This window comes from Vanellus vanellus (assembly GCF_965231255.1).
Source record: "Vanellus vanellus genome assembly, chromosome: 2".
Lineage (NCBI taxonomy): Eukaryota > Metazoa > Chordata > Aves > Charadriiformes > Charadriidae > Vanellus > Vanellus vanellus.
This window is the reverse complement of record NC_138906.1, coordinates 154,769,699-154,790,839: the sequence shown is the minus strand read 5'-3', so window position 1 is coordinate 154,790,839 and position 21,141 is coordinate 154,769,699. Positions and strand designations below refer to the sequence as shown.

The following is a 21,141-nucleotide window of genomic DNA, read 5'->3' as shown; positions in this document are numbered from 1 at the left end:
TAGGACTGGCAGTCATAGGGGAAAGATTAATGAGGTGTTTATTCAGTGCATTCTGGTAAACAAAACCAAATTATTTCAACCATACATAATGATATAGGAACACTACACCATACAATAGCTGGAGCAGTACTCAAGAAATTGTAACACGTAGTTTCAGAAAAAGTTAATGTTGAGGATATATGTATGCAGTCTTCACTTAAAAAGACTTAATTATATCCATAAGGATATAGGGATAAGTTTCTGTAGCTTTTGAATTTTGCTCTGATTATCTCATTTGACATATATCCAGTGACAGGATATGGAATAAGGTGAACTTATATGTTCCCACAATGGGAAAACATATTGTGTTGTAATATCCAATCACTTATTTTGGTCCTGTAGCTTACTAGAGTGACTTTTCTGTAATGCAACTTTTCCTGTCTGTAGAGGCGATATGCGCTGCAGAATGGCATGCAAAACACATGTATGTAAAACAGTGTTAATTGCATTATAAAAATAATCCAGAAACACTTCATTTATAAAATCCTCCATTTGCATAGCAATCCAAATTATTACTGTAAGTTACTTAGGCTGTATTATATTCAGCCTAATTGAATCACTCAGGTAAAACCTGTAGGATGAATCTTTTATAAAAACAAAGCCAACACTATTTAAGTTATTACAAAACCCCAACATTTTAATCTTGAAGACTTTTCAAACATTCCCGCAATACAGTTGTGGGAAAGCGTTACTTTTAGAAAGAAATTAAGTATATCCAAACAAATGTGTATCTTTTCCAATTACAAGTTTGATTCTCCTTGTTCAGTTCCGCATTGCCAACATGGCATTTATGTCCCAAATGAGGTTCCGTAACTGATCCATGATCTGCTTCAGCTGCTGATTCTTCTGTTTCAGTTTCTGTTGGAAGAGTTTATTAGAAATTATTTTGTGATCAGTTCAAATAGCACACTCAGAAATTCAACAAAAGTTAGTGTTATGAAATGCTATATGGATCTTTTTCTTAGTTGTCTGTGAGCAGTATAACTGGGATAACGCATACTCTTTAAATCACACTCAAAAAATATTAGAAAGCCTCAAAAGTTAAGGACCATCGCTAGAGGGGGAACACTGTTTCTTTTCACAGCAGTCTTTTTATCAAAACACTTGATCCCTTCAAAAACTGGAGGTTTATGGGGACTGGTCCTCTCTTTCCGAAGTCCAAAAGATAGCACTTTATGTAGGAAGAAAAGATTAGCAATCTGGACAAAAAGTGTTCAGAGAATGGATAAATTTATGTGAATGTATGTTGTATAACTTGGGTGCACAGAAAAATGAGGGATTAACAGCAGAAGTTTGAACAGAGCAGAAGGCAAAGGTGAAACCAAACAAGCTTTTCCAGCCCTTCTGGCTATGTAGGTCAACCCTGATGCGCTAAGGGGTCCTGGTTTTTATTCCCAAGCATGCTGATTTCTTTAAAATCATGTATTTGGTTTTTGTGAACTGCAGAAGCATTTGAAGAAACAGAAGAGCAGTAAACTTGCTTTTATTGGGCGTGTAACCAGAACTTAAAAATTATGTCTTTACAGAAGAAAGATCAGTGCATTAAGACACTGCACAATCTCCCTAAACTTTCACATTTCACAATAAGACCCATATTTATTGCCTGATTTATTAATTTTCCTGTTCAAACCAAAGATGTCAAGAACTAAGTTACTGTGTATTGTTAACAACAACCTATGTTCTTCATTTCATTCCAATTGGATGTCAGCCTTCCTACATTAGAGATCAAACTACTTATTCATTAGGGAAGTCCAGAGTTCCAAGTAAAGTGAAAGCACAGGAAAGACTTGCTACCATCAAAAGAGGGCAAACTATCCAAATGTTTCAGGTTTGACATAACGTTGTTATTTGCACTACATAAATGCAATACATTAAAAGGATATAATGTATAAAAGGATATAAATGCACTACATAAATGGCAATACACTAAAAGGAGATCAGTAAGATGACCAAAGTAACTGGAACAGTGATAAAAAGCAACAAAAGCAGCAATATCCTGAAAATCAGTCTCTTGAATTTTGATGCAGACAACATTCCAATATTTTTAAGTTGCCCAGCTGGTCATCTGGGAAAGAAGTTCAGAGTAAAAAAAAGATAGTTTATTCACTTCAGACCTGTAAAAATGGTCTGAAGCAAAATGGTAATTAGGTTTAGATGACATGGGGAAGATAGTACTTTGAGTAAGGGAAATACTCCTGAACACAGACTTTGGTGGACACATTCCCTGGAAGCAGATACAACAGTCAATTCCAGACTCCTGAGAAGCATGTAAAACCAGATGTAAGACAGTTCATGTGCACTAATTCGGAATTTCTCATCAAGCATTTGACAGACTAGAAAGTATTTTAAAGGTAACTATGTGCATTTATCTAACACTTCTTTCTTTTCCATTTGCTAATCTAAAACTTCAAGATATACAGCAGAAATCAGCTCCTACAGAGAAGAGAGAAAACTGAGAAGCACGTAGTTACCACAGCATCCAAATGACAGAATTGCCAAGTGTTTCCCTACAAAACTTCATAATATAAGATCTTGATGCTTGAGAAGGCACAAGAGGGATTAGATACACAAGCATGTTCATGCCTGCGGCATTTTTAAACATATTTTTGTTTGTCATCCTCAACATTCAATCTTAGAGAAATCAATGAACGTTACACCAAATCTACTAGCTTAATGCAAGGTGTCACTCACTGATACTGAGGGCATGCCATTTCACGATTCTTCAAAGCCTTCATCAATAGAAATGAAGGCTGAACAGTCAGTGATGACTATTCAAGTCACAGATAGGAAAAACCATTAACCACTGATATGCAGATTGTGTTCTCTCGCCATCCATCTCTAATTGTACTGTTAAATACTGGTATGCTTACATGAACTTTACATAAGTTACGCCCAAAAGATTTATTCTGTAAGACTGTTTTCATATCTTGTGAAAGCGTTATGAAACTGTAAATTGCTTGATCTTTAGTTAATGCTAGATGAGGGAACCTGCCAATTGGATTTCATTTGTTTTCAAAGCATCTGTAAAGACAAGATGTATACAATCGTTACTTACTGAAGATAATTTTAGATACTTCTTGTCAGTGAAGAGCTACTTTCTTAGCTCTTCTGTTCTACTTTTTGCAGAGACAGAAAAAACATCTAAGATGAAGCACCATCTCTGGACTGCTAGGTTGAAAAAAGAATAAAGAGAGGGGAAAAAATCCACTTCTGAGAGCATGGTCTCCTAATTGAAATGCATATAGTGATCTTTGTTACCGATCTTTGACAGGCAGTGGTCCACACCACAAAGTACTACATAATTAGTATGTTCTGCACCACTGGCAGTGCTGGCCTCTGCTTAAGACTTTGCTGAGCCAGTAAGAACATCTCAGCTCAGGTCTAACCTTGGAAAGATAAGTGAAATGGCCTTCTTGGGAAATGGGCAAGTTCTATAAGCAGCTTCTGCAGCAATGACAGATTTTTGTTTGAACAGATTGCTTGCAAGTTGTCTCCCACTCTTTCCTCCTTCTACTGAAATAGTTGAACTCTGGACTGCTTCTCAGGATTAACAGTTGTATGAAACAAGAAAAGGTACTTCATCCTACATACGTGCAACAGCTTCTGACTTTATCTGCTTTAAGGTAGCACAGGAAAATTAGCTTATATGAAGCAGTTTATGACGAGTTTAAGAGATCTAAATGCACCTTATATCTGACAGGCATGTTTTTGCTAATCCCTCTCTGTCAGAAAAGTGATCTGACTGAAAACCAATCCTAAGGTGTCTTCTTTGGTGATATTAATTTTCAATGTGATTAACTATCCATTTTGACTGAGACTACAAGCCCTATGGCCAGCAAGATGGAGTTGGTAAGGACTGCACCTTCCAGTAACCAAGGAGACCTTAGTAGGCTTAGGTCAGGTAGGACATTTATGAAAACACGTAGAGCAGCACAGAACCTACATAAATGAAACAACATGGGAGAACCATAACATACATCCAGAAAATAGCTGCCTTTCAAGGAACGTGCCATAAAGAACTTGACATGTTTCACATAGATTTGGGTTCAGTAGGACACAGTAATTTCAACTTCAACTGAAATAAACTTTTGGCTTAAACTCATTTTTGCTTTACTTACATTTTATTTGATATCAGTGCTGTCTAGACCAATGCACAACCTTCTATCACAGATGTATCAGGACTTCCCTTTGCACACTGTTCCTGTCTCTCTCCTCATCTTAAGCTCATCTATCTTTCACATTTGAAAACCTAAACATCACTATGAATCATTATTCTGCACTCAATTCATTTGCTAAAAGTCCCATCTTCAAGCAAAGATAATTGTATAAACATTGCGGAAGAGTAGGATTATATTTCAACTGATGCCTGTAAAAACATCAAAAGTACTTGCCTATGTTGTACAGCACTTCTTTTGCTTAAAAAAAAAAAAAAAAAAAAAGAGAGAAAAAAAGAACAGGGCTTTCCATCTTGAAAATCATATATAAAAGACCATTCTCCTGAATGCTGTGCCAGCTACAGTTTTTACCTACTCTGTTCAAGACCTGCAACAGTACAGGCCAAAAGTACACCTAAGCTTAATAAAGCACTAAATATTAATAATAGCAGTACATTTACTTGCATAAAACTCAGCAGAATTAAAACAGTTATGTTTACTTTGTTGATTACAACTCTACTACAGAGAAAACTTGCATCATCTTCTTTTTCATGAGAATGTTACTCCTTCTGACCATTAAACTGCTGTAGGAAGTGATTGTTCAAAGTGTTGTGAAGGTGACAATGGCCTCTGCTTTTCCATGTAAGTCAAACTCAAGAAATTTCTACAGAAACACAATGTTTGTGAGAGGTGACAAAAAGTACAGACTGCCCTGCCAATTTATACTGTTCTTTTTTTAAGCGAGCCCTTCATTATGAAATCTCTGAAGTAAGGAGGTGGGAAAACCTTCTCTTCCCCTGCCCCCCTTGACTTTTATAGTAAAAAGATTTAGAATATTATATGCACATAGCAGGAAAAAAAAATATAGAAAAAATGCCTCAACACTTTGCTCAAACTCTCTTAAAGCTGCCAGGTGATGTTCTAAGTCTGCTCAATTGACGCCAAGGCCCACTTTCCATCATAATAAATTCATGTATCCATCTACTTATATTTTTTCAAATGGATAAAAAGTATTCACCACTAATACAGTAACTGCTGTGCAATTAAACATCAACACACTCGTTGTTCAATAACTAAAGGTTTTCCTGATGTCATTCACAAACATAACTGTTCTATTCTTACTGGAAATGAGAGACTGGGTTTTCTGCCTCCCTCCTCACCTGACAGGTGAAAGGAAAACTGCTCCTTCTGCATGCAGAATTCTCCTCCCTAACACAAGCAGAGGCACTAGCAACAGCCTGCGTTCCACTGCGTGCTCAACACTTTTCACATATTGAACCAGACAGCAATTGCATATATCTTCTGTTGTTCAAAGAGGAATAAGTGTGCTCATTAAAATAGGTGGATGTTTGCTTCATGCCAATTATTTATCATCCAGTGATGAAGTCTGAGGTCTTATTTACTGAGTACCCTCTAAGCTATGTAGCTTGTGATGGAATTATCCATTCCCCAAGGTGCTTCTCCACCATGCTCTTCAGTGTCACATCCCCAATTCCTAACATGAAAAACACACAGATGTATGATTCTCAGTTATAGATGGCAAACTAAATCACAGGAACACTATGGATAAAACTGGAGTGCCTACTAACTTTGTCCAGAGACATCTAAGATTCAAGTCCATCACTCAACATTGTATTTTAACAGCTTCCCACATACCAAAAGGACTGGTGTCACCAACTGTAAGGGGAAGAATGAACAACTACCACAGACATTTTGTGACAGAAACAAGGATAAAAGTCCGGTTCTTAAAAGCAGCCTTCAGCTACTTACTCACTACTCACAGTAAGTCCTTCCTTCTCATTCCCAAATTCCTCACTTACTCAACACCCTTGTGCAAGTTACAAAATACACAAAGCAGGATTTCTATAATCTTATTTATCACAATACTGATTCAATCTAAATAGTGCCTAGTCTGTAGCAAAAGCAGAATAGCTCAAGGACTCTTCCAGAAAAGAAAGCGGGAAGGGCAGAACAGGGGGGAAGAAGAGGAACCAAATAGGATAATGTAATAAAGGCTGTATAATATGCATTTTCACAAGGACAAAAGGGGCAATTGGGATTGTAGGGAGAGCTTTAAGCTTAGTGTTTCCTAACTTCTCTCAATTTTGTAACCATGATATTGTTTTGATATAGGAAGCTACATGAAAAATTTTACATGAAACTGAAAAGGAAATATTTCATTACATGGAATAAAATGCATCTGAGTGCTGAGAGAGCTGGCTGATGACAAGACCACTCTACATAATTTTCTTTTTGAAGATGGGGAGAAGCTCCTGATGAAAAAGCAAACATCTCAACTCATCTTCAAGAAAGGCAAGGAAGGGGATCCAGAAAACTACAGAAACTGCAGGCTGGTCAGCCTAAGCCCAAGACCCCAGAAAGACAATGCAGCAAATCCTTCTGGAAGTCATGTCTAGACACATGAATGATAAGGTGACTGGGAACACTCATCTTGGATTTACCAAAGATGTGTTGTGCCTGACCAACATGATAGCCTTCTATTCAGAAATGACTGTCTGTGTGGCCAAGGGGAGAGCAAGGCATTTTCTTTACTTTCATATTAGTCAGGCTTTTGACACAGTCTCTCACAGTACTCTTGTAGCCAAATTGGAGAGATGTGGTTTGGACAGGTGGATTATAGGGTTAATGGAAAACAGGCTAGACTATTGGATTCTAAATGTTGTGATCAGCAGTATTAAGACCAAGTGGCAGCTGGTCCCTCTTGGTGTTTCTCAGGATTCATACTAAGGTCAATATTCTTGTTGACTATTGACAGATGCCGTGGTGACAGATGATGCAGAGAAGGCGGAGTTGCCGAATGCCTTCTCTGCTTCTGTCTTCACCTCTCAGGCCAGCCCTTGGGAGTCCCAGATTTCGCAGATAACAGAGAAAGTCTGGAAAAACGAAGACTTTCCCTTGGCTGAAGAGGAACAAGTTAGAGATAAGTAAACTGGGTACCCACAAGTCCATGGGTCATGATGGGATGCACCCTTGAGTGCTAAGGGAGCTGGCAGAAGTCATTGCTGGGCCACTTCCCATCATCTTTGAAATGTCCTAGAGAACAGGTGAAGTGCCTGAGGGCTGAAGGAAAGCCAATGTCACTCCAGTCTTCAAAAAGGGCAAGAAGGAAAACCCAGGAAACTACAGGCCGGTCAGCCTCACCTCCATCCCTGGAAAGATGACGGAACAGCTCATTCTGGGCGTCATCTCCAAGCATCTGGAGGAAAAGGTTATCAGATGTAGCCAACATGGATTCACCAAGGGGAAGTCATGTCTGACTAATGTGATAGCCTTCTATGATGGGGTGTCTGGATGAGTGGATGAGGGGAGAGCAGTGGATGATGTTTACCTTGACTTCAGCAAGGCTTTTGACACCATCTTCCACATCATCCTCATAGGCAAGCTTAGGAAGTGTGGGTTAGAAGAATGGAATGAACAGTGGCTGACAGACAGAACTCAGAGTTGTGATTAGTGGCACAGAGTCTAGCTGGAGGTCTGTAACAAGTGCTGTTCCCCAGGGGTCAGTACTGGGTCCAGCCCTGTTCAATATATTCATCAATGATCTGGATGAAGGGATAGAGTGTACCATCAGCAAGTTTGCTGACGACACAAAACTGGGAGGGCTGGCTGACACACCAGAAGGCTGCGCTGCCTTACAACGTGACCTGGACAGGCTGGAGAGTCGGGCAGAGAGAAACCTTATGAAATTCAACTAGGGCAATTGTAGGGTACTGCATCTGGGGAGGAATAACCCCATGAATCGGTACAGGTTAGGGGCTCACCTGCTGGAAAGCAGCTCTGTGGAAAGGGACCTGGGAGTCCTGGGGGACAAAAGGATGACCATGAGCCGGCAATGTGCCCCGGTGGCCAGGAAGGCCAATGGCATCCTAGGGTGCATCAAGAAGTGTGTGGCCAGCAGGTCAAGGGAGGTTATCCTCCCCCTCTACTCTGCCCTGGTGAGGCCGCATCTGGAGTATTGTGTCCAGTTCTGGGCTCCCCAGTTCAAGGACAGGGAACTACCGGAGAGGGTCCAGCAAAGGGCTACAAAGATGATTAGGGGATTGGAGCATCTTTCTTATAAGGAAAAGCTGAGGGACTTGGGTCTTTTTAGTCTGGAGAAAAGACTGAGGGGGGATCTTATCAATGCTTACAAATACTTAAAGGGAGGGTACCAGGTGGATGGGAACAGTCTTTTTTCAGTGGTGCACAGTGATAGGACAACAGATAATGTGCACAAACTTGAACATAGGAAGTTCCATCTAAACATGAGGAGGAACTTCTTTCCTTTGAGGGTGGCAGAGCACTGGAACAGGCTGCCCAGACAGGTTGTGGAATCTCTGACTCTGGAGACACTCAAAACCCACCTAGATGCCATCTTGTGCAACCTGCTGTAGGTGAACCTGCTCTGGCAGGGGAGTTGGACTAAATGATCTCCAGACGTCCCTTCCAACCCTGACCATTCTGTGATTCTGTAATATCCTCATTAATGACTTATCCATACTTAATGACCCAATCATCGTATCAAAGTATCAAATTTGTGGACAATACCAAATTGGGTGAAGCGGTGCATATACCCAGTGGTAGGACATCCAATTCAGAGGGATGTCAACAAGTGGGAAAGGCAGGCCAACACCTATCTCAGGAACTTCAACTAAAACAACACCTACATCTGAAAACAGAATAAACTCATACAACAGCACAAGCAGAGGACTGACTGAATAGAAAGCAGATTTGCCAAAAAGGACCTGAGCTGTCTTCAGCTACCCAATGCAGATCATAGAAAAGACAAAGTTGGACTCTTCTTGAATGTACGTGGCAAAAGGATGAGGGACAGTGGACATGAGTTACAACAAAGGAAATTCCAATGTAACATCAGGAAAACTTTCACTGTGAAAGTTGACAAACACTTAAGAAGGGCCCAGAAAGGGTAGAATTTCCATCCTTACAAGTATTCAAAATGCTACTGGATATGAGCCTGAACAACTGAATCTAACTTTGATAGTTGGCCCTGCTTTGAACTGGGGGTTGAATCAGATAGTCACGACACTGCCCACTAAGCCTAAATTCCTCAATGATTCTACCACTGCAGAGAGCCAGTTTGGGTACCCAAAACAGGATGAATCTGCACCCAGTGCAGATTCATCTGCTGAGAAGGTGTCCAAATAAATAATTCTTCCTCTTTTATTAAAGTTTTCCTTGGTGCATGTTCATATTTGGGGTGTAAATGGACTCTGCAAATACAAAACAAATTAAAAATATATGCAAATAGCATGAAAGATAGTTCAAAAGTAATGCAAGTTTTCAGCATAGTCAAAAGAAGTTTTCAGGCAAAGTTCTCCAAAGAGAAAGACTATTGCAAATTACTGTTATTTTAAGGACTACTTCCTAAACAAAACTATTGTGCACTGCATCTGATGTTATCAAAAAAGCTCGGAGCTAAACTCATAACAGCTTAACTTAAAAGCCTGTTACGTAGATTGTCTTTTCCTCTTTTAGCAAGATCACTGTTAACTAGTTAGCAAAGATTTAATTAAGAGTATCAAACATAATTATTTTCTAAAGGTCACCTGAAATGTCCTAATGCTATTTCACATCATTTCATTTTCACCCAAATGTAATGAGACTACTAATTATGCGATGGTTTTCCTAAGCACTTCATTTGAAACCAGACCTACAGCATCCAAAAAACCCAAAGTTGTATTTGCTCAATTTCCAAAAACAATTACTAAAGAAAATTGCTGATAAGGCAGCAACGCAGATTACAGAGTTCTCAGCCTGTGATTTGCTATTTTCTGTTGTAAGCCTGTCAAATGTACTACAAGACCATGGACCCAAGGTGAGCCTGACATCTTGAAAATATTATAGACGGTGTTATACTTAGAAAGTAAAAAACCTGTAGACAGAACATTACAGACTCAAAAAATATGAAGACAAGTGAGAAAATTTTGGTAAGAGCTTCCAATTGTTGCAAATAGTAACTATGCTCAATGAAAAATTGTATCAGGACTTGTATTAGTAGACCAATGCAAATGCTAAACTGATTCTGGAACAGTACATTTTTTATTCCAGAAGAGAGTCAACCATCTCAACAATTTACAAACCTGGAAAGCAAATACAGATAAAAGCAATAAACAACATTTTTGGAACTGCAGGAGAGAATCGTTTAGTACAAAAGGTAGAGGTAGACAGTGTTCAACAAATTGTTTGTTTCTTTGTTTTTGATAATAATGGTGCACTTTTCTTAGTAACTGCTGGCAAAAATCCCTTTTGTTTTTAAGCTTGATAGATTTTATTTAAACCTACAGTTTCTAAATATTACTGCTAAATATTGCTTGGACAGAAATTTATTACCTTGTAAACTGACCTATATTTTAAATTAATGGACAAGTACTTCTAGCCAAGGTGGGGACATTAAACTTTCTGACCTAAAAGATAAGTCTAATATAGCAGAACAAATAAATAAATAACACTAAACGATGTCACTATACAGTAAACCAACACAAAAAGCTACTGCAGTATTTTGGAACTCTGCTACATCAAGAGGTGGTTCAGCCCCAAGAGCGAGATGGTGAGTATAGGAAGTACATGATGCTGCCCACCTCCTCCACTGAGGATGCCCCCTTCCCAGACAACTGCTGTAGCAAAGCAGAGCTGTTATGTTTCAAGTCAGCGGTTCGTGGAAGCTGGGATGTTTTTGTGTGAGAATACATGGTCCACAAGTTTTATATTATCTACTAGTTTTGGTTGTGCTCCACACTGCAGGGCAGTTTGTGTCTTTCACATGCATCCAGAGCCACTAAAGAGATCAGACTGGCTGGGATAACACAGCAAGAAGGGCAAACTTAAAAGACCCATGAAAGGTCTAGGAATTCAAATGTCCCAATAGTGTGAAAGTATTGGGTTATTGCAATATGCTTTTTTTGGTACCAGTAACATGCAAGACTGAAGAGATACTGCCTATCCCAGCAAAAAGGACTAGGTGAGAGCAGAACAAGGGAGAAAGGGAGAAAAGATAGTGGGTCAAGAATATAAAGAGCTGCTTCATCTGTCACATTGGTTTCCCTGTCACAGCATTTTCATCAACATTTTGTATTACTGAAATTTTGCTAAAATAAATTCAGCAAAACTGAGCTGGAGGTGGATGTTACATACTACAACGGATTGAAAAGCTGTCAGGAGTACTAGCTAAGAATCAGAGAGGGCTATCTGAGCCTGGCAGACAGTGTCAGAAATTAGACCAATTCACCTGATTCTAGTGATTTTTCTTCACAAAAAATAAGAATTTATTTCTAGTCATAAAAACCCCAAAGCGTTTCCTATTCTGCAATGTATTAAAATTTGAACTTTGGAAATGGTAGTGGATGTGCTTAGACAGCTGGAGAGAAACAAACAAAAAAAATCAGTGCCCTTTCAAAAACAACAAGACTAAATTTCTTTTGCAGCAGTTAGTAAATATTTGCCCACAAAAATACTAGAGAAAGTTCAATTATCTTCTGAAGATTCACTGTGCAAAATCTGGAAACTAGGTCTAGGCATTTAGGTATAAATATAGGACTTCAGATTTAAGTGAATGCCTGCATACGTTCCTAATTACCAATTTTCTACCAATGATCCTGTAACACCATCAACCTTTTTAAGGTTTAGATCTCATCATAAACATGTCTGAAATTCTTTTCACAAGATCACACCAAGGAGGTTTAAAAACATATTAGCATACAAGTACAACAACAAGGGCAAAAACATGTCATAAAACTATCAAAACCACAGCAAATATGGACAGTTAAGCTTATTAACACTTAAAGATTGCAAATAAATGTGCATAAATTCACAGTACAACATTACATACAATATAATATATACAACCCTGCTACATCAGCACTGAACAGGAAGAATACAACAGGAAAGCTGACAACTGCTTTTCTCTAAATTCACATAGTCCTTATTTTCTCCTGTACAATATGCATGCATTTTTCTAAATAAATGGGTTATGAAAAATTCAGAAACATTTCTGATTGTTGAAGACAAATAAAAAAAAAATACTTTAAAACCTGAAAATCCTCCAATTATTCTCTCCATAAAGAAATATTTTACTCATTTATTTCCTTTGTTCAGTTATTTTTGTAGATTATGCCTTCTTTTTACCAAGCATTTACAGACATTACAACTACAGGAATATTTAATTAATTCTAACTTCGTACTTTACAGATTGAAGAAGCAATGTTCAAAATTATGGTCCAGTAAAACTATGTATTTTTTATCTCAATATTATATTAGCACTTACTATAGCATATTTATTTTTAGGTTTGAATCCATCTTTAGTAATCGTACTCAATTGCATGCTGCCACTCAAAATGAAAATTCAACAGCATCTTTATCATACATAGTACATTTTTTTCCTGAATGTGTCAAGATTCAATAAATGCTACATTTAACAAAAGGAATGTTCTTCCTCAAACTGTCAAAATACAGAAAGTAGCCCTGAAAATCCTTTACCAACTCACATCACTGTGATAATATTTACACATCTGATGTTCAATACCCATTTTTTTAATGTCTAAGGTAAGTTTTGAAGAGAAGTAAGTTCAACAGGCACTTTAGCTCAGTCTGTACTGCCAATAAGTAGCAGGTTAAGCATAAACATAATACACCATATTCAGAAGAATATGGATCAGTTTATAAAGAGGCACAAGTGAAAACTGTCAGGAAAGCTGAACTCTACAGCCAGAGGTATAGTTAAAAAAAATTGTTTACCGAAAGGTAATTCTGAAATAGTTACATGCAAGAAGTATTTATTACCAAGTTTCATGGTGGTCATCGCACATGCTGCATTTAGTACAGCAACCTAGAAATTTAATTTTTGCAATGACAGTGACAGTTTTACATAAATTAATTTCAACTTTGTTACCTTATTCACTTCCATGATTTCCCTTCTCTCTTCACTAGCAAAACGAAGCTGACTTGCAGTACCACAATCATCGTGCTTGGAGCCATCTTCTTCAACATATGGAATAAGTTGCTGTGAAGACAAGAAACACTAACTAAAAAAAGGAAAACAGAAGAAAAAAAGAAACTGAAAACAGGAAATACATAAGGTACTACCATTTTCTCTAAAGGTTCAAACTTCCAAAGAGGAAGTTGGAGATAGGCATTTACCTCAAACCCCAAAGGCCTTACAATGACCTAAGTCAGTTCTCCAGGAAAATGATGTGCTTCAACAAGACCAAATCCCACATATTACAATGCCTACACGTAAGCAATTTCACAACTGAAGGCAGAACCCAGTCTTTACATTTTAAGGTGTTTATCACAGGCAATCCTTGTATTCTTGAACTCCGTAGACTGTGATTTTAAAATTTACTATTCCACACTATGAAATAACGCAAACATGAAGTTATCATTATTATAAAGTATTTCAGTGATATACTGAACATAATTATGACTAGTTTTACATAGCTACTTGGTTAATTATGACTTGCTATTTTAGTGAGCCTCTGTTTGGCTAATCTTAAGACCAGGCCCACAGCTACCTAATGAGAGTTTTTCCGTAAGAATTTCCCACTGTGATCTCCTCAGGCATATAGTGTACTCTACAAAGCCAAAAATCTTAGATAAAGAATTTCTAAATGAATATTACTGCATGTTCCCTTCCTAAAAAAAAAAAACAAAAAAAAACATCAATTAAGAAGAATCAGTAAATATGCTAGACACAAAAAAAATACATGCTTCTGTGTCAGAACACTCCCAAGCTACTAACATCTTACTCAGAAATAATTAGAAGCTGTAACATTTTATACATAACATATATCCACAAAGTCTACAGTCTATTGTTGATTTTTCTGTCCTGAACTGAGAAAAGCTAAAGTTGATAGCAAAATTACATCCTTGTTCACACACGCATTACAGACAAATGACAGACTACTAATTGATGCAAATGAGCAAGAAGACATTAGTTTAAAAGTCTGGGAGGAAGTTGCTTATCGCATATATATTGACTTGTTACTTAGGTTGGGGTGTAATGTTATCATAGAATCATCTACTTTGGAAAACACCTTTAAGATCACCCAGTCCAACCATTAACTTACCACTGCCAAGTCCATCACTAAACCACGTCCTTAAGCACCACATCTACATATCTTTTAAATACCTCAAGGGATGGTGACTCCATCACTTCACTGGGCAGCCTGTTCCAATGCTTGACAACCCTTTCAGTGAAGAAATTTTTCCTAATATCCATCGTAAACCTCCCCTGGTGCAACTTGAGGCTGTTTCCTCTTGTCCTATCGCTTGTTACTTGGGAGAAGAGACCCACCCCCACCTTGCTACAACCTCTTTTCAGGTAGTTCTAGAGAGCGATCAGGTCTCCTCTCAGCCTCCTTTTGTCCTGGCTGAACAACCCCAGTTCCCTCAGCCGCTCCTCATAAGACTTGTTCTCCAGACCTTCTCTCCAGCTTCATTGCCCTTCTCTGGACATGTTCCAGAACATCAATGTCTTTCCAGTAGTGAGGGGCCCAAAACTGAACACAGTACTTGAGGTGGGGCCTCACCAGTGCCAAATACAGGGGGACGATCACTTCCCTAGTCCTGCCGGCCACACTGTCTCTGACACAGCATTCAGCAGCATTGTTCAGCATTCTGATGGAAAACTTACATTGATTTAACCCACTGAAAATTTATTCCTTCTATACAAAAAATTTTTGTAGGCCATTCTTATTAAGCTTATCAAAATGGACAAAAACTACCACACTAAACTCTGCCATGAAAATGTAGTAAATGCTAACAACTTAGTACGTTTGCATACCATGAAGAAGAAGTAGTGTGGCTGCTAAATACTCTTGGAACAAAACTCCTTCTCTCTCTGATGGAAAAATAACGTACCACTCAGAAGAACATTTGCTTTGAAAACCTCCCAGCTTTCAGAAGTGCTAGTAGCGGCACAGAGTCTAGTTGGAGGCCTGTAACCAGTGGTGTCCCCCAGGGGTCAATACTTGGTCCTATTTTGTTTAATATATTCATTAATGACCTGGATGAGGGGACAGAGTGTATCCTCAGCAAGTTTGCTGATGATACCAAACTGGGTGGGGTGGCTGACACCCCAGAGGGCTGTGCTGCCATCCAGCGTGACCTGGACAGGCTGGAGAGCTGGGCAGAGAAGAACCTAATGAGGTTCAACAAAACCAAGTGCAAGGTCCTGCACCTGGGGAGGAAGAATGCTAGGCACCAGTACAGGTTAGGGGCTGACCTGCTGGGAAGTAGCTTGGAGGAGAAGGATCTGGGGGTTGTGGTAGACAGTAAATTATCCATGAGCCAGCAATGTGCCCTTGTCGCCAAAAAGGCCAATGGAATCCTGGGCTGCATAGGGAAGAGTGTGGCCAGTAGGTCGAGGGAGGTCATTCTCCCCCTCTACTCGGCACTGGTGAGGCCACAACTGGAATACTGTGTCCAGTTTTGGGCTCCCCAGTTCAAGAGGGACAGGGAACTGCTGGAGCGAGTCCAGCAAAGGGCAACTAAGATGATTAAGGGCTTGGAGCACCTCCCTTATGAGGAAAGGCTGAGAGAGCTGGGACTCTTTAGCCTGGAGAAGAGAAGGCTGAGGGGAGACCTGATTATGGCATACAAGTATCTAAAGGGTGGGTTGAAGGAGGATGGAGCCAGGCTCTTTTCATTGGTTCCAAGTGACAGGACGAGGGGCAATGGGCATAAGTTAGAACACAGGAAGTTCCGTTCAAATACACGGAAACAGTTCTTTATGGTGAGGGTGACAGAGCACTGGAACAGGCTGCCCAGGGAGGTTGTGGAGTCCCCTTCCCTGGAGATTTTCAAGACCCGCCTGGATGCAGTCCTGAGTAATGTGCTCTAGGCAATCCTGCTTTAGCAGGAGAGTTGGACTAGATGATCTCTAGAGGTCCCTTCCAACTCTGATAATTCTGTGATTCTGTGAAAAAAAACAAAGAAAAGCGAAGTGCTACAGCTAACACACAAATGATGAAGAAAATTTAATCAATTAGAGAACTTTGTAGACAGATCTGCTTCACAATTATCTCATGCCTTGCTATGTTGGTTAACTGAAAGTTGATAAAAACACTGACTACATTGGTAGTACACATTAACAAAAAATATAAAAACATTTATATCAATAATTATATACTAAGGAATATTAGTAGGTACTGACTTCTCGACTGTTTAAAAAAGAGATTTGTTGATATTCTTTAAAGATATGGTTAGAATGTCAGTCATTAAACAATATGATTGAGACTATTATTGAAAAGCTGAAATAAGGATTTAAGAAAACTGATCCAAAAGGAATGGTATGCCTCTCTCATTCATCCCAACTAATAAAACGTGAGGGGGCAGGTATTCTATTAACTTCAGAACAGAAAGGACTAAGTAGATAAAAGGAAGAAAGAATCCCAACTACTGATAGATAACTCTTCTGTGCATAAGTTATCAGCGAGACATAGCATTAAAAAAGCTTAAAGGGACTACTCGACTAATTTTCTCTATGGAGATTCTTTATCATCCTGGTAACAGGAAAAGACTGTGAAAAGTAAAAAAAAACAACCCCAACCCCAGCTCATCCCAACTGTATAGGAAAACAAGACAATCAAAAACTTTCAAAGGGGACACAAGTATTGAGCTATTGCATGCAATTCAACAGACCAGGAAAAGAAATTTTACTTTTTTAATTGGGAAGTTATCTTACTCCCTTGCTTGCTGTAAGGTTTCCGAATACCTTTCTCTGAAACACTGCTGACAGATGTAGATGAGTAGTCTAGGATGGACTGTACAGAATGGACTCCTTCATTTCTTTATTCCTATTTAGTGAAGAGATTCAGATATAAAATATAATGCTTAAATGATTAAAACTCAATGGACAATCAGAAGTCTGTTAATAGAGTTGCCTCAGAATCCAGAGTTCAGTAATTAAAGAACTTCACGGTTCTGGTTACCATAGAGCTGTAGTAACTCAAATCATAAGACAAAAAAGGCTTTAAGAGTATTACTAGGCATTACAAACAACTTATGAGGGGGAAAAAAAAGAAGTTTTGATTTTACTAGGAACAGTATTTTCATTAGGAAAAACTTTGGCCAATCCTACTTCCTGGAAGTCTTATGCTGTTCACTTGTCCATCACCACTGCACATTCAGATTCAGTTCATATTGGCTCAGCAGGTTAAGACCAGAGGCAGAGACTGATGGCCAGAGCAAGGGAATAATGCTCAGGGAGCCAGGCTGACAGGTGAGAGCTTGAAGCAGACTTTTTCTCACTAGAACAACCTATTTAAAAAAAAAAAACTTGCAGTGTCTCTTGACTCTTTTTTTCCTGGTGGAAACAATTGGTGAAATGTACCAAGCAGCCTGACGAAAAAGGCTAACATTTTAAATGAAGTTTGATCAAAATTGGATCTCCCCCAATTGGTAAGAATTGTTGATGTGGGGCGGTGAGGTGTCTAGAGCACAAGTCTTATGAGGAGCGGCTGAGGGAACTGGGGTTGTTCAGCCAGGACAAAAGGAGGCTGAGAGGAGACCTGATCGCTCTCTAGAACTACCTGAAAAGAGGTTGTAGCAAGGTGGGGGTGAGTCTCTTCTCCCAAGTAACAAGCGATAGGACAAGAGGAAATGGCCTCAAGTTGCACCAGGGGAGGTTTACGATGGATATTAGGAAAAATTTCTTCACTGAAAGGGTTGTCAAGCATTGGAACAGGCTGCCTAGGGAAGCAGTCCATCCCTGGAGGCATTTAAAAGATGGGTAGACATGGAGCTTAGGGACATGGTTTAGTGGTGGACTTGGCAGTGTTATGTTAATGGTTGGACTCAATAATCTTAGACAATTCTATGATTCTATGTTAACATGCAAGTTTCACAATCTGTCAACCAGCTCCAAATAATAAACAAAAGTCAGTCCACTGAACAATTCCAGTCTCGTTTAAAACTTGTTATAAGTCTCCTGCAACTCAGGAGACTAGATGATATCCCTAAGCAGAGAGCAGTTATTCTGGTTTGTAATTTATGTATGAATAAAGATACTTACTTCTATAGGAACAGGATCGAGCCCAGCACAGTTTTCATTGCATTTGTCATAGACTAGTCTCAGTTTTCTGAAGAGTATTGATAGCTGACGGAGATGTTCCTGCAGCTTTCCCAGTCTGTCTTGATATGTTCCAGTATGATAAGTAACACCATTTGGTAACTTAGAGAGCCGAAACACCAAAACGTTAGAAATATTACGTTAAAGTTTCTGTCACACAAAATATTTAAACTAAAATTTTTTAAATGTTTTTTTGTACATTTAAAAATAAGACAATCACACTATCCCCAGAGAAATCAGCGAAATTTCTATTTTCTTTATCAGCAAAATTCTGTATTTTATCTGCTCATCTGATGTGCCAAATCACTGCTGTCAAACAGCTTCATGTATTCTTGACAGTTTGGTCACTGTCAATCCCTCTGTAAGTCTTTTCGGTAAATGCCTTCAAAATGCTTAAGCATGACACTGTTGTTATCCGTTACGAGTATTACACTCTGAGACTTTGTGTTGCAACCCCAGGTCACAATTGAGAGATACAATCAAAGCGAATTCAAAGTTAGCAAGCTCTAAGTACATATACCTATACCTAAGATAATTACAGAAGGAAACTGCCAGTCATGAAAATACAGAGGGAATGGAAGTGACTATTTATCTTCTGCTTTCAACAGAGAAACACAACAAATGTTTGTATGTTTTCTCAGTAAGTAGCCACCAATAAGAATTACATCCACTTAAAGAACAAAAAGAAATGTCTAAAACTTCTAGGTGGAAAATATTTCAGAAAAAGATCAATGAAAATTCCTCTAAAATTACTGCCCAGATGTTAACAAAACCAGAGAAAAATAACCAGTATATAAACAGACTTCATAAAGGAAAACACAAATAGTAAGCGTATTTAGAGTATATTTATTGTGGAGGCAACAATTCAGAATTTTCTCCATCTTCACTTAATATACAGACGTAACCAAATATATCAAGAGTAGTATTCACTTCTCTAATTAATACTCCTTTTCAAAGCAGTTTGATCGAGTTATGTATAGAAATGTCCTAAGCCATCTCCTGTGCCTACATATACCAGTAGTTGGTGGTAAAAAAATGAAGTGGAGGAGCACAAAAAGTTATTTCTCACCTGCATGTTCCTCAGTAACTGGAAGATTTCCATGGTTCGAAATACAATGTCCTGCACAGTCTCTTGGCCAATTCGACAGAGAGAAGCTGTATTTACCTCCCTAGCTGCTTGAGCCTGTGTCCCTGAGAAAGCACCAGGCGGCATGCCTGCCCCAGCGAGAGGGGGAGTTGACATCTCTTGACGTTAATTGGTCCCACTGAGTCAAGCTGCATGAAGAAATTAAGACGAGATGATTACGTACTTGTTTGAGTCTACCATAATAAACACATTTCTGAATGGTGGCTATACCATTCCTTTTCCCCATATGCGGTCCTATCCCGGATAAAACTGTGCAACTGATAAAAGACAGCTCAGTGTTGTGCCCTTTGGTTTGGGTGCTGCTTCCTTAACCGCTACAGACTCGCTGGGCAGTGGAACCAGGGGTGCTTCTCACACGCCTCCCCTCAGAGCGGTCACCAGGAGACCCCCAGCCCTGACCAGTCGTAAGGCAACACGAAAGGGGCGTCCGCCCAGCTCCACGGCGTGAAACACGCACCCCTCCCACCAGTCTCCGGGACCGCCCCCTGCCCGATTCCCCTCTCTCCGGCAACGGCCCCCTCTGAAGCACCGCTTACCCACCCCACAGGCCCCTCCCGGACGAGAAGGCCCACCGGTGCCTCCACGTCCGCCCGAGGAGCCACGCGGAGTTACCGGGACGAGGTGCGGCACGTTCTCCGCTCCCTTCGCCCCCAAACCGCAGCGGGGCAGCCCCCGGCAGGCGGGCGGCGAGGAGGGGTCGTCCCCGGGGCCCCGCAGCCCCTCCCTGGAGACGCCCGTTTGGTAGCGGGAGCGCCGCGACGCCGCGCTACCGCCATGGAAAGTGGCGGAGCCCCCTCCCCCCCAGACACCCGCACCCACTCTGCCCCGAACGGCGGCCGGTGCTCACCGGGACCAGGGGCGCCGCGTTACCCTGGAAACGCACAGGCGGAAGGATTCGGCGGCGCGACCCGAGGCGGAAGTGACGTTTCCGCCCGCCGCCGGGGCGGGGCGTGAGGGAGGGCGGGCGTGAGGGGCGGAGCGGGGCGGCGGGCCCGGCCCGGCCGCGGGCGGGGAGGGGAGCAGAGGAGGCGCCGTTCCCTGCTGCGGCTCCCCCGGGGAAATCCGCCTCGGCTCGCAGCCCTCGCAGCGGGGCCGCCGTCCTTCTGTCCGCCGCGCACGGGCTGTCCGTTGCAGGCCGTACTCGGGAGCTGGGTCGGGCTTCTGGCCTGCCGAATCAAGAGGGTTTACGGGCAAGTCGGCGTAGGGAGGGCCGGGCCCGGAGCCCTGCGTGCGGTTTCTTGAGGTTGGAAGGTGAGGTCAGAGTCTTCCCACGGTCACACAAGTCACACCACCCCTGTAACAAAGGCGAGGAATTGGCCATGCTATTTTTGGCAGATCGTGCTGATAAATTGGTGAATATCTGTTTTGCGAGGTAGGTGTGTATATGTGGGTATACATATGCACAGCTGTATTAATTTTATACCTTTAAAGGTGTACTACTGCTACTTCTTGCATAGGTACATTTTTGCTGGTATAGAAAAGCCTTACACTTCAGCCTTCCTGTATGACAGTAGGTGGGTATAAAACACTTCTGTGCTGTCCAGCCTGTGTGCTTGTGCTATGCTAATACAGTTGAATCAGTGCAGTTTTAAAGTACAAACAAGGCCTCCTGTGTGAGGAAAAAGAAACACCCTCAAAAAGAAACCAGGCAGGATCTGGTATGAATTGTCTATACAGTAGTCAGTACTTACTGTTTGTATAATGAAAAAAATCTT

General features: G+C 40.4%; 1 protein-coding gene across 1 annotated transcript; it reads right to left on the bottom strand.

Annotated features, from left to right (window-relative positions):
- Nucleotides 1-590: 590 nt before the first annotated feature.
- On the bottom strand, nucleotides 591-20,360 carry MED30 (mediator complex subunit 30). Its single transcript, XM_082480077.1, has 5 exons — nucleotides 20,274-20,360; nucleotides 19,349-19,554; nucleotides 18,223-18,381; nucleotides 13,099-13,209; nucleotides 591-897 (listed from the first exon to the last, which is right to left on the bottom strand). The coding sequence occupies exons 2-5, from the start codon at nucleotides 19,520-19,522 to the stop codon at nucleotides 802-804; spliced, it is 540 nt and encodes a 179-aa protein (XP_082336203.1). The 5' UTR covers nucleotides 19,523-19,554; nucleotides 20,274-20,360; the 3' UTR covers nucleotides 591-801.
- Nucleotides 20,361-21,141: the final 781 nt, after the last annotated feature.